At 47.6% G+C, this 12,181-nt stretch overlaps 1 protein-coding gene across 5 annotated transcripts in view; it reads right to left on the bottom strand.

Moving 5' to 3' along the window:
• Positions 1–1,857: 1,857 nt before the first annotated feature.
• Positions 1,858–12,181, bottom strand: part of ARHGEF6 (Rac/Cdc42 guanine nucleotide exchange factor 6) — a 102,304-nt gene continuing 91,980 nt past the window's right edge. For 3 of the 5 annotated variants that reach the window (XM_081793921.1, XM_081793925.1, XM_081793924.1), the window contains 6 exons: positions 11,264–11,284; positions 10,063–10,156; positions 8,695–8,784; positions 6,645–6,744; positions 4,899–4,953; positions 1,858–4,292 (listed from right to left, as the gene is read on the bottom strand). In XM_081793921.1, the coding sequence (XP_081650047.1) occupies positions 4,152–4,292; positions 4,899–4,953; positions 6,645–6,744; positions 8,695–8,784; positions 10,063–10,156; positions 11,264–11,284 (501 nt within the window). In that variant the 3' untranslated portion in view covers positions 1,858–4,151. The remainder of the gene's footprint in view (positions 4,293–4,898; positions 4,954–6,644; positions 6,745–8,694; positions 8,785–10,062; positions 10,157–11,263; positions 11,285–12,181) is intronic. The other 2 variants (XM_081793922.1, XM_081793923.1) reach the window with 1 other exon arrangement.

Below are 12,181 nucleotides of genomic sequence, written 5' to 3'. Positions count from 1 at the left end.
CAAGAAGATCTATCAAGGAGGCGAGGGCCAAACACTGTGGAGAGATCAAGATAAGAGTTGAAAAGGCTTCCCTGGATTTTCTGATTACGAGCTCAGTAGTCTGAGGGTTGATGGGGGGTGGGAGGGAGGGGAGGGTGGGTGACGGGCATTGAAGAGGGCATCTTTTGGGATGAGCACTGGGTGTTGTATGGAAACCAATTTGACAATAAATTTCATATATTAAAAAAAAAAAGGCTCAGTAGTGACTTCAGGAGAGTAGATGGCTGAGGCAGAAGCTTACCTAGCAGGTGCCAAGTATAGAGGAGGAAACGTGGTAGAGACAGCATGGATCCAAGAGGCAGACAGACCAGGGTTTCACGTCCCGGCTCCACACATCCCGCCATCTTGTTCAGCATCTGCGCCTCTGTCCATTTGTAAGACGGGGATAACCAATACCCCATAGGGTCGCTGGGAGGGTTTTGTGAGCTTAGCCACGTAAAACACTTAGGATAGAGCCTAGCACCCGGGAGGTGCTGCGTCGTAGCTACGACGTCAGAGTAGGAAACGTAAACTGCCAAAGGCGTGGCGAGCAGAAAGGTAATACTCGGTGCCTGCAAAGTCACTGGCTACGGAAGTGAAAGTCAGGGGACCTCTATTGGACGGATGGATTCAAGGTCATGGTTGCTGCTGGTACGGTCTCCCATGCACAAAGCTGCACCCTCTGGAAGCTGGGGTACAGAAACCACCAACACGTCCCTGGAACCACCCACATTGTATACGGAGCCTTAGCTGCAAGGGAGCCTGGGATAGGTCTTTTTTTTTTAAGGCTTCTGGGGAGAAACATAAGAGGGGGCACAACTCAGGAAACAGGTGTTGACGAGGATGCGGAGAAAGGGGAACCCTCGTGCGCTGCTGGTGGGAATGCGAACGGGTGCAGCCGCTCTGGAAAACGGTATGGAGGCTCCTCAAAAAATTAAAAATAGAACTGCCTCCGACCCAGCAGTCGCACCACTAGGTATTTCACCAAAGGATACAAAAATGATGATTCAGAGGGGGCACAGGCGCCCCAATGTTGATAGCAGCGCTGTTGACAACAGCCAGATGTCCATCGACTGACGAATAGATGAAGAAGATGTGGTATGTATACACGGTGGAATATTACTTGGCGAGCAAAAAGAACGAACGCTTGCCATGTGCAACAACGTGGATGGAACTAGAGGGTATTCTGCTAAGTGAAATTAAGTCCGTCAGAGGAAGACCAGTACCATATGATTTCACTCATATGTGGAATTTGAGAAACACAACAGATGAACATAGGGGAAGGGAAGGAAAAATAAGATAAAAACGGGAAGGGAGGCAAGCCATAAGAGACTCTTAAATACAGAGAAGAAACTGAGGGGTATTGGGTGGGGAGATGGGCCTGAAGGAGGGCACTTGTCGGGATGAGCACTGGGCGTTATACGTAAGCGATGAATCCCTGGGTTCTACTCCTGAAACCAATGCCACGCCGTATGTTCACTAACTTGGACTTAAATAAAATGAAAAAAAAATTTTTAAGGGGGCAGGAACAGATGCATCTGTCTCGAGGGGGAGCAACTATTTTCATCGTGACTGCTGACACCAGCATTCCAACTGTGGGCAAGATAGAGGCTACCACTGGTTGACCAAAGCCCGATACCGGGCGGAAAATGGTGTAGACAGGTCGTAGGCTGGGGCCAGAAGGAGAGGGGCGGAGAGGTTAAGGAAGGTCCCGTCTCATGGCACGAAGTATCTCTGTAAAGTGGGGAGCAAACGTCCCCTGCCCTGAGTGAAGACACGCGGGAGGAAACTGCCACCAGCTGGTGGGGGCGGGGGGAGAAAAGGAAAGAAACACAGGACTTAGTTTATAAAGCACTGTTATTCTTGTTTATTGAAAATGTCCATTTGAAAAGTCTTCAAAATAAAAACAAGTTAGAAAATCTGAGCTTGTGTCAGAAGGGACGCGACGGAAGAGGAGCTACAAAGCCTCTAAGGGCAGCGGTTTAATTACAGGGTGACAGGAACCCACTTATAGAGTATTGTAAACAACACAACTACGGAGACACTGCTCTCGGGCTAACATGGCTTCGTTTCCTTTATATTATTGTTTAACGTGCGAGTGCGGACATCACTCGGCGCAAGCTTCAGTACCCAGCGTACCGAGGGCCTCTCCTGAGAAGGGCCGGGTTCCAGACACATGCATATGTACATGTCACTTTAAAATAAAGACCTTTCACTATGCTAAGCAATCCTACACCTTATCAACTAAAGGATTTCGCAATCGCAACAATGTTCCCTAGGGGTATAGTTTGTGCCATTCACTGCAAGCCATTGGTTAACCCCAGACGGGGCGGACGCTAAGATCTGTGTGGCTGTTGTTAAGTTTTAGGTGAGGGACGGCACATCTAGACTGCTGGGCTTCCGCACAGCTTCCAAAGACGGCCGCCTGGGGTTGGCTGATGGTGGGCGGCGGGAATAGTCCATTTCCCGTGGATGGTGTCATTTCTGCTGGGCGGCAAGCAGTCAACAGCCCCGTACTGTGTAGCTGTGGGAACTTGAGACCCCCGGTACCAAAAAAGGAAAACGGGCTTAGCAGGCTGGGGGTGTTCAAGCTTCAAGTTTGGTTTCTAGACAACACTTGCAAAACCCACATTTATAGGCACCCGTCAAACGTATCTGGAAGACAACCTTGACCGGTCCATTGGCCCTTGGCCTCTCTTTCCAGTGATTGTCCCCGCCTGCCCAATGGCACCTGTCTTTGGGAGAGAGAGGGGCGGGTTGTGCTGCTCTGTCCCGGAGCCTCATGCCAACGTTCGATTGTGTCGAATTCGGATGGATGCTGCTCTTCTGTGACCCTCTTCTAAACCGGGTTTACGTGGTGCTCATTTCTGAGACACTTACAGAGGCGATCACTTGATTCAAAGGGCAACTTTGGCAAACCGGTTCCAAATACTCAGCTTCACTAGTAACCAGCGCACGACCACTGGAGGGGTCCTTTCTTTCTGGACATACAAACCGGACCAATAGCACATCTCTGCAAATGATGCTTCGAGCCCTACTCGAAGAGGCTGATGAACATACAGCTTCTCACAGCGTATCTGGGAGAGCAATACGGGGAATTAAAGCTGTCTACTAGGGCACAATATCTCCTCGATGCAGATCGTTTTGAAGGATGAGAAGTCGCGAGGTGAATACGCAGTGTGGATGAAGGAGCGGCTCACAGTCCGTATTTTTTAAAAGTAAGCAAAGCGCACACTTACTAGTTTACGCACCAGTGGGTATGGTTGGCTTAAAGCACTGGGGAGACATAAACCTTACGTGGGAGGCAGAAGGTTAGGGGAGGAAACCTATCATGCGCTGGGGAAAGATGGCCAGCTCTGCTGCTGAAGGGGAAGATTGTCTAGTGCAATTTGCTAATGGGTCTGGTGTTGGCATGGATGCGTGGGGCTTCTGCCCCGTAGAGTGAAAATGTCAACCCGCACGAAAGAAATAAGGGTGCTACTGTCTTCTTGGCCCTACAGACAACACAGGGCGGTAACAACAATAATAATAATAATAACAATAAAAAGTGTGCATTGAGGGGTGGCACATGATCACCCGGGGAAGGGTGGCTGGGTCATTGGGCAAATGTGCTAGTCTTCTACTCACCCTACCCTAGTCACAGCTCGGGGAGCTTCGCCTTCATTAAATTGGGTACTGAGGGGCTTCCAGATACAAGAAAGCGTTCGAGAAAAAGTCAAGTTCACATTTACTAAGCCACGGCCAGCCACTTTGCTCTGGTAGCCAGCCGCAAAAGAGTGACCCAGGGGTAATGGCTGGTAAAGAGGCACTATGAATTGAAGGCCATCTGAAGACCATTTAAGTCACTTGCCTACACTAGGTTTCCCTTTTCTCATCGGATGGAAAAGACTCTGGGGAGATTTCTACCACCTGTCAGAAGGATCTGTCAGAAGGAAAACAACCAACCAGTAACCAACCAACAAACACTCAAGCAAACAGGGAGACAGAGAGAGAAAGCGAAGGAGAGAGAGAGAGAGAGAGAGAGACTGACTCCGATACAAAATGAAAACCGAAGAAGTGAGCAAACAGAGCGTTTGAAGCTGGACATTTCAAGATGTCCCAAAGGCAACATCTGCCCAGCTGCACAGTGATGGTTATGGAAGGATGGAGATCTTGCTACTGGACTCGGCCCGAATACACTCATCAGTTTGCTTCAACAGCCTCCGGACCAGCTTTTCTAGGTCCCTCCTTGATTTCAATTCTTCTTCCAGGCATTGCTTCATTCTTTTATTTTCCTGTGATGGGAAAAGACTTGTCAATTCCCAAACCAAGTGGCCCCTTCTCAGGGCTCCTCCTGCTTATCCTGTTAGCAGCTTTCACCACTGACTGTACTTTCCTTTCTCGTGCTCCTCTGTCTCACCCTGAGTTTTGTGACAACTTCCCGAGTGTTCTTCCAGTCTCTGTTCTCCCCCCTCCAGTCCGTCCTTTACCCCGTCACCAGGCACAGCCAGTCCCCAAACACTGGGAAGAGTGTGCATCATGAAAACAGCGGATCACATCTCTAGAGGAGCCCACAACTCAAGATTTATGGTTCTCTTTACACTTATCCACTCACGGATGACTTAGCTTTGTAAAAAAAAAGTTCTGTTTACAAATGTCCGAGAGCATGAAAGTTATAACTAAGTTGGGGACCCTTTTGTAAACTGCTAAATAGGTATATGAGCAATCCTGAGAAATTTAAACCCAAGACCACATGGGAAAACCAACAAGACCCACCTTGAAGACACAAGGAAAATAAAAATCCCCACCTCATCACCTTGTCCCTGGACCTCTCCTGAGAACACCTACCAGTGCGTGGTCCTGTTCTATGAGCTGAGAAAATGACTTTTATATTTCATTACCTGTTTCAGTTCTTTGACCTCATCCTTCAAGGCATAAACAGTATCGACAAGACTCCTAGAACATAAAGTTCAGAGTTTAACAGCTGGCACTGAAGTACTGTTAAGCAAAACGTAACAATAAAAGCAGCTTTCTAGAAATACAGATCCTGAAAAGCAGTGGACTTTCCAGCTGGTCGGGAGACATAACCGCCAAGAACGGTCCTCGTGGGGCCCTATTTTTGTGGGTGAACAACCATCAGCGCACGTGGTCATTCAAACACGATGTCATTACACCTTTTCTACACTGCCCTCCTCCTTGGCCACTTGCTTCCCAGCTGGGTGAACACAAAAGAAGAGACTAGGGCTCATCAAAAGGTTTCGATTCTTTCTCTGGGGCAGGAATGAACATCACCGAACATACAATGAGGGCCGTCATGAGGTCCTGCCCATCCTACAAGATCTGTGCCATGGCATTGCACTTTTCATCTCTCTGACCCTACATGACCCTACATGACACAAAGTCAGAGGCATTATTTCTGGAAGATTCCATCTATTCCAAAAGAGAATTAAAGTGCCCTGGCTGAGTCAGAACAGTCACTTCCCGGCTGGCTCTGCTCCTGGACAAGAACTTTGGAGATCCGGGTTCCAGTTCTGATCCTACCACCTACCAGTCCTCCAACCTTGGGTAACCTTGGGTACCTTGGGTAGTTTCTTTCTCCTCCTCTCCTTGTCTTAACTTTCTTCACAGACAGAATGGGGATAATAGTACATTCCCCAAAAACCTCACAAAGTTATCGTGGGGATTAATATAGCTACAATAATTATAATGACAATGATTATCATCTATTAAGTGATTACCATGTGCTAGCCTTTGTATTTATTTTTCCATCTAACCTCACAACAAACCTTAAAGTAGTACTATCATACCCATTTACAGATGAGGAAACTGAGGCACAGAGAGGTAAAGAGGTTTGCACCTAGGCCATACAGCTAACGTGATGCAGAATTTGGACTTGAACCAGGGCTGTCCCCTTGAGCCCAAGTGCTTTACCATTTTGCCACATCACTTCATGTACCAGATGGAAAAACACATCGACAATGTCAAGCACTTTGAAATATGCTGTCCTAGGCAAATTTAGGCCTGACTTCAGAAATGACTCAAATTTAAACAAACCATTTGGCTGGCCACTTTGTGTTTATTTTATGAGCCCATGGGTACTTAACCTGATTCTCGCCCGTTAGGTCACCCTCACTGCCGTGCAAAGGTAGACCAGGGACATCATCTCCCTGAACCCCAGCTTCCGCGCCTATAGAAGTGGTGAACATAAAGCTTATCTCACTGGGTTTCTGTAGGATTCTAAATAGGTCAAGTGTGTGAAAGTCCAGTGTTTGACTCAGTATGCATGAGAAGCATCCATCTGGGCAGGGAAATTGGTGCTGTGGCCTTCCCCAGCGCCATCTAGATTCATCTAGGGTGCTATTCTTGTGTGCCCTGAAGCACCGTGCCGTATGAGGGAGCTGATCCCAGGGGCAGCCACCAAGCAGAGAGTTCTGCCCGCTTGGCCTCCCTTTCCCCCTTCCCTTTGTTGGCGGGGAGGTGGGGGGAAGCCCTCCCACCGCTCCCAACTGCATGAGAGCAAAGAGGGCTATATTCCCGGAGAAGGACGGACTATCCTTCGGTGCAGGCTTTGCAAGAGACCCACTGCCCTGCCAGAACCTTCTTTCCGGCCCCCAGACAGATCAGAAACAGCAGCCTGCTCTACTCACTTCTCTTCGATGATGGTCTGGCCATTGCTCCTGGTTTCTTCAATGATGAGCTTTTCTTCCTCGGGGAGTAAGACCTGTGGAAGCGAATCTTTGCGAGCACCTACAAACAAGGATTCAGAGAGGGCAGAAAGGGGACAGTTACTGGAGACTATTCTAGGTGTTGGCCCCTTCCACTGTTGTCATCGAGGGGTCTTTGTGGATGGCATGCTGCTGCCTTGCACCCCAGAGAGCAGTCACCCAACATTTGGTGACTACACCTTCCCGACTGAGGAAACGGCCAAATACACCGATTCAGTCTCGAAGCGGGGGGCCGGGGTGGGGTGCGTTCAGTCAGTCAAGGCCATTTTGGTCAAGGGTAGAGCGGGGGTTGGGGATTATCACATCATCTCAAAGATGTGGGCATCCTTAGGGCTCTGCTCAGACTGCCTCGAGGCTCTGGAACAGAAGAGGTGACGGAACAGACAAGGGACCTGGCCAAACAGCTCTCCTGTATGTCCAACCTCCCCCTCACTTCCGGATCCTTCCTTTCAGAGCTCAAGCCCTTAAACTTCAGTCTCCCTGAGCCACTGGCGTCCTCTCTTCAAAGCCTAATTCCTTCAAGTCATGAGTGCTCACTGCCTCCCCTTTGCTGAGGTGGCCCTGTGTCTGCCTTCCACAGGGCCCAGCACTTGGTAGGTGCCTAATAAGGAGACAGCGGACCGACTGACTGATCAGTTAAATGCAGCAGGAAACAACAGCAGTCGTTTCCAAGGAAGCACGACTTCTGGCCGGAGAGGGACAGAGGATGGGAGGTCACCATGATGCTAGACGCTTGCCACGTGTCAGGGGAGGCTGGGCAGGAGGGGCGGAAACGTGACTCTTTAGGCCACAACACCTGCCTGCCCCTGTGACACATCTACAGACACTGTCGACATGAAGAGAGCGGGTTCGGGGAGCAGGTGAGGTCAGGTTTTGCACAAGGGAGGCTTCTTCTGGGGCCTCCCCGTCCCCCTCGCTTTCCTAGTTTTCACGACACACATTGCTTTCCCTTTCCTTTCCTGCCTCCTCGAAACTTGTTCTCAGAGCTGGGCATGCCCAAGGCCACAGCCAGGATTTGTCTGTGAACTAGATGGTGTGACAGTCCTCCCTTCACCGTCAAACGTGTCAAGTTCGACATCAAACGTCTTCCTCCCGCCAGCCTTAGGGACAAGTTACTCCGAAGGCATCGGTCAAGGCAACCCACCAAAGTGATCCCCTCCCCCCCCACACCCAAGTGATTGGGCAGTGGCTGTGTTACGGAGCACTCGTGTCTTAAGCAAATGCAGACAGCAGACACCTCACTTGTGGTCCCCTGAACGCCTATAGTCACGGAAGACTCGTGTCTATGTGACTCGGTTTGGAAAAAAAAAAAAAAAAAAAAGCTCAAGGATCAATCAGAAAACATCCGCTTGCTTTCCTTTGGTGCCTGAAAGTTGCTAGGGGGAGGGGTGCGGGGAGGGGGGGGATTACCCTCCCCCAGTAGCTCCCTGTAAATTGCACACATTCCAAACAGCCCCGGCTAAGCAGCTACATTTCCAGAATTTCAGAGCAACTTTGAAACTTGAGCTTGGTGAAGCACTGTTCGCTTAAATATGCAGCTGATCGGAGATAGTATTGTGACTTCCTTTCCAAATCTGCCCATGAGAAGAGATTAGCATCAGTTCACAGACACAGGAACTCTCTGGGTTCTTTAATTCCTAACTAGTGCTGGTGAAGGCATCTGCGTACTTCAAAGGAGAATGACTTTTTAAAAAACTTTTGTTTTCATTTCTATCACCTCCAGCTTTTTTACTCTTGCGTGTCTCTTTCTCTCCGGGTGAAAAGAAAACACTGCATAAACAAACCGCCGGGCAGCTAAAAGCCCCTTATCGGAAAGATGCAGTTCTGCTCTTCTGCTCGCTGCTCCTCGGCACAAAGTCACCTGCTCTCCACACCCTGCAACCCAGCTGGGCTGCTTTTCTCTTCTTCAAAGAGGTGCGAGCAGTAAAGAAGAAACAGGGCTCATTAGAGAAAGTGGTTTGGGGGAACCTACTTGAGCCATGGCCTTGTTGAAAGTTTGCGCTGGTGCAGTAGGCTTCGATCACTTTCAGGATCTGAGCATCTTCTTCCAGAGCAGCCGTACCTGTGAGATTTAATTACCAATGAGTTTGCAGAGACATCTACGCTCCTGGACCCTCAGAATCATGCACTGCACTCAACTGCTAGGGACTGGGCTCCCTGACCGGAAAGCTTCCTCCCCCAGTGGCTTTCTTTCCAGAGTTCTTTCCTGAAGAAATGTCCTCATCACTTTGGGGCTTTTGGTTTTAAGTTTATTTTGAGAGAGAGAGAGAGAGAGAGAGTGTGTGTGTGTGTGTGTGTGTGTGTGTGTGTGTGTGTGAGAGAGAGCGAGAGCCGGGAAGGGGCAGAGAGAGAGAGAGGAAGACAGAGTCCTCTCCACGTTGTCAGCACAGAGTCCAACGCGGGGCTCGAACTCATGAACCTCAAGATCACAACCTGAGCTGAAGTCGGACGCTTAACCGACTGAGCCACCCAGGCGGCCCTGGGGCTTTTACTAGACTCTTAGAGGCTGCAATGACAGCACTAGCCTCAGTTCTCATCCGATATATGCCACAACCTGCCTCTCCCTCAAACTTCAAGGCTTCCCTTCTCTAGGAAGCTTTCCCCCATAGACCTCACCCATTTTTCCAACCAGCCAGCAGAGTCATTGATTCCCCCTCCTGCCTCTCCTCCTCCAACTCATTCTTGAAATGACTGGAGGGCGAAACCCTGCTAGCTAGCGGGCGGATGCGCACATCCCGGTGGGGGGTGGGGTGGGGTAGATGCAGAAGCTGGAGTCCAGCAGATCTTTCCAGACTGTATTTTTGGCCAGGACGCACAGATCCGTCACCCCTTGGTGATACATCACTTACTCCTTCATGTGTGTCCCAAAGGACCTCGCTCCCAGCCATAGAGGCAAATACATACATATCCACTGGCTGACCGACTCTGCAGCCTGACTCTGAATCCAGCTGCTTCTATGCAGCAGCTGCCCGATTCCTCGGCTAACTCAGAGAACGTCACTGAGCGTTAACCTTCCAGAAGGATTTCAGCCTTCAGGTCTATTTAGTGTATCCTGGTAGAGGAAAATATCTTGGGCATCAGAAACTAAGGGAAAAAATGTATCCGTAGCAAACAGGTCCCTTTAGTGGTTCTCAACCAGGCAGGGCAAAATATTCAAAACGAAATCATACAGGCGGCAGCTGACTCAAAAATCTTAGAGGTGACCAAACCCTTGAATGCATGCATTTTTTCTTCATGAAACAGGGGGTATGGAGGACAAACTGCTCTAATCATCTGCTTTCAAAAAAATCCTTCTGCTAGTTCATCCATAACCGACCTTCCATAAGTACAAAACACATACTTTTCCGAATCACATACTCCTCCTCCGATGGCTTTCTTTCCGTCTTTCTTTTATGAAGAAACTTCTTCATCGTTTTGGGGCTTTTACTAGACTCCTGTAAGGACAGAGGTTTGTTTAGGAATTAAAATTCTCCCCCCAAGACAAATTAAAAAGAGCAAATGAAATGAAACCGAATGGCTCTCTCTTATTTTGACAGTCCCAAAAGGGCATCAAAGTTTAATAATGTACACAATAAAAAATGGCTCCAAGAAACTCTAAAAGCTTCCATAAAACAGAGGCAGTGACACTGGCCTCTCAATCGCCATAGGGACAGGTGCCGTGTACAGAGAAAATAGTGGGTGTAGATCCTAGGGAAACAACCGCATTCCTAACTTGGTTTATAGTCCTCGCTGATACAGTTTCCAGGGAATCAAGTAACAGTTGTAAATACTAATATGGTACATACTGCTTTTCAAGGAGCTTCAAAGCTTTTTAAATACATTTTCCTTAGTGACAGTCCCACAAAGAAGAATATTAATTTCCATTTGTCAGATGGGAAAATTAAGGGACCAAAAAATTTCCCTGAACTCAGAGAGAAGAGCCAAATGAGGGATGTCCTGATAAATAATTTGGCGTCAGGAGCAATGGGTGTAGACCGAAGCTTAAATATACATACAGAAAGCTGTATTTTTAATTAGCAGATAAAAGAGCCATGGATTACTGAATTTGCTTTTGCCGGATAAGTAACCGGTGCTCATTATCAGGTATCCAAACAAAGAGATGAGAATCTCAGACCCTAGTGACCGTCTTATCCCAATGTTCCATGCAAGGTATATACGTGATGTGTGGGTCATAATTAGTACCTTAAAATATATGGGACAAAACAATTGAATTTCTTCCACTTAGCCACAGGGACCCACTTAGACTTGAAAACGGACATGGAAAACTCACATGTGACAAAAAGGATCGGAAAAAGAGCGTTTACCAAAAAGACACAGGGAAAACAGGCATTTTCAAGGCGTCTAAGACAACATTTTCATGTGGATTTCACAAGAGGCTGCTTTCTGAAGAAAGTACTTACATGTCAGAACTGCATCTTCGTACTTTAGCCACCAATGAGAACAAGGGACAAAACAAGCATAAAGGAAAAGCTTCATTCATCAGAGGTGACAGCACAGCATTATGAGGCCACTGTAAGCCAAAGATATTGTTCTACCCTTACCTTTAAGATATAAGACATCCTCTAAAGTGAATATGTAAAGAAAGAGAAAATGAGCGTGAGAGGTCGATGGTTATAATGATCAAATCCATTTATCAGTAATTCTAAAACAACAGTCAAATGTTAGTGTCATCATCAATTACACAGAACATCATCATGTTTCCCGCATTAGTCTCAGATGCAAAATTGTCATGCGAAAGCCCAAGGAATACAGTTCTGTGCAGAATAACAAATACTGAAAATAACTGAAATACACACTGTACGCTAAGAGTATATTAATAGCTCTCTTCTCCCAGCAGAAACAACGTGAATGTCATGCCTTAGTTTTAATGGATTAGTTCTGCGAAGGATTAAGTTAACTGGACCCTTCAAGGCTCACCTGAATTCGAACTTAGGAACTGACAATTACAAAATAGCGATCGTTAAAAAGGGGACCCAGATAACTACGATTTTCCCGGGTCGATTTCCACAGCAAACCCGTGGGACTGTTTCCTGGCCCAATTCTGAACAGAGGTACATAATAAGGATTCAGCTCAAGCATTATTTCTCCTGTCATGCCCAGTTGAAACGATCAAAAATTCCTCCGGTGTCAATACCGCTCTATTTTTACCGCACTCGGAGGCAACAATTAATCGAGACAGTAGCACAGTGTTTGAAATCAAAACAAACTTGAGATTGAGCTAAATCTGTGTCGCGCATCAAAACACACAGTCGATATGGCAACGTACGCTGTCTTTGCTCCCTAATTCTAAGATGCGTCTCATAACCGCCACGATCTTAAACCTTCACTCAGGAAGACCCAGTTAAAGAACAGTTACTTATAAATGAGGCTCTTTACTGAAAGCTGAAATGATGATTAACATCTTAGGGAAACAAAACAAAACAAAACAAAACACCGTTTGGATGGAAAAACTAACACTC

The sequence above is a fragment of the Panthera onca genome, chromosome X, assembly GCF_046562875.1.
Source record: "Panthera onca isolate mPanOnc1 chromosome X, mPanOnc1 haplotype 2, whole genome shotgun sequence".
NCBI classification, from domain to species: Eukaryota; Metazoa; Chordata; class Mammalia; order Carnivora; family Felidae; genus Panthera; species Panthera onca.
This window is presented reverse-complemented; position numbering and strand designations above follow the sequence as displayed.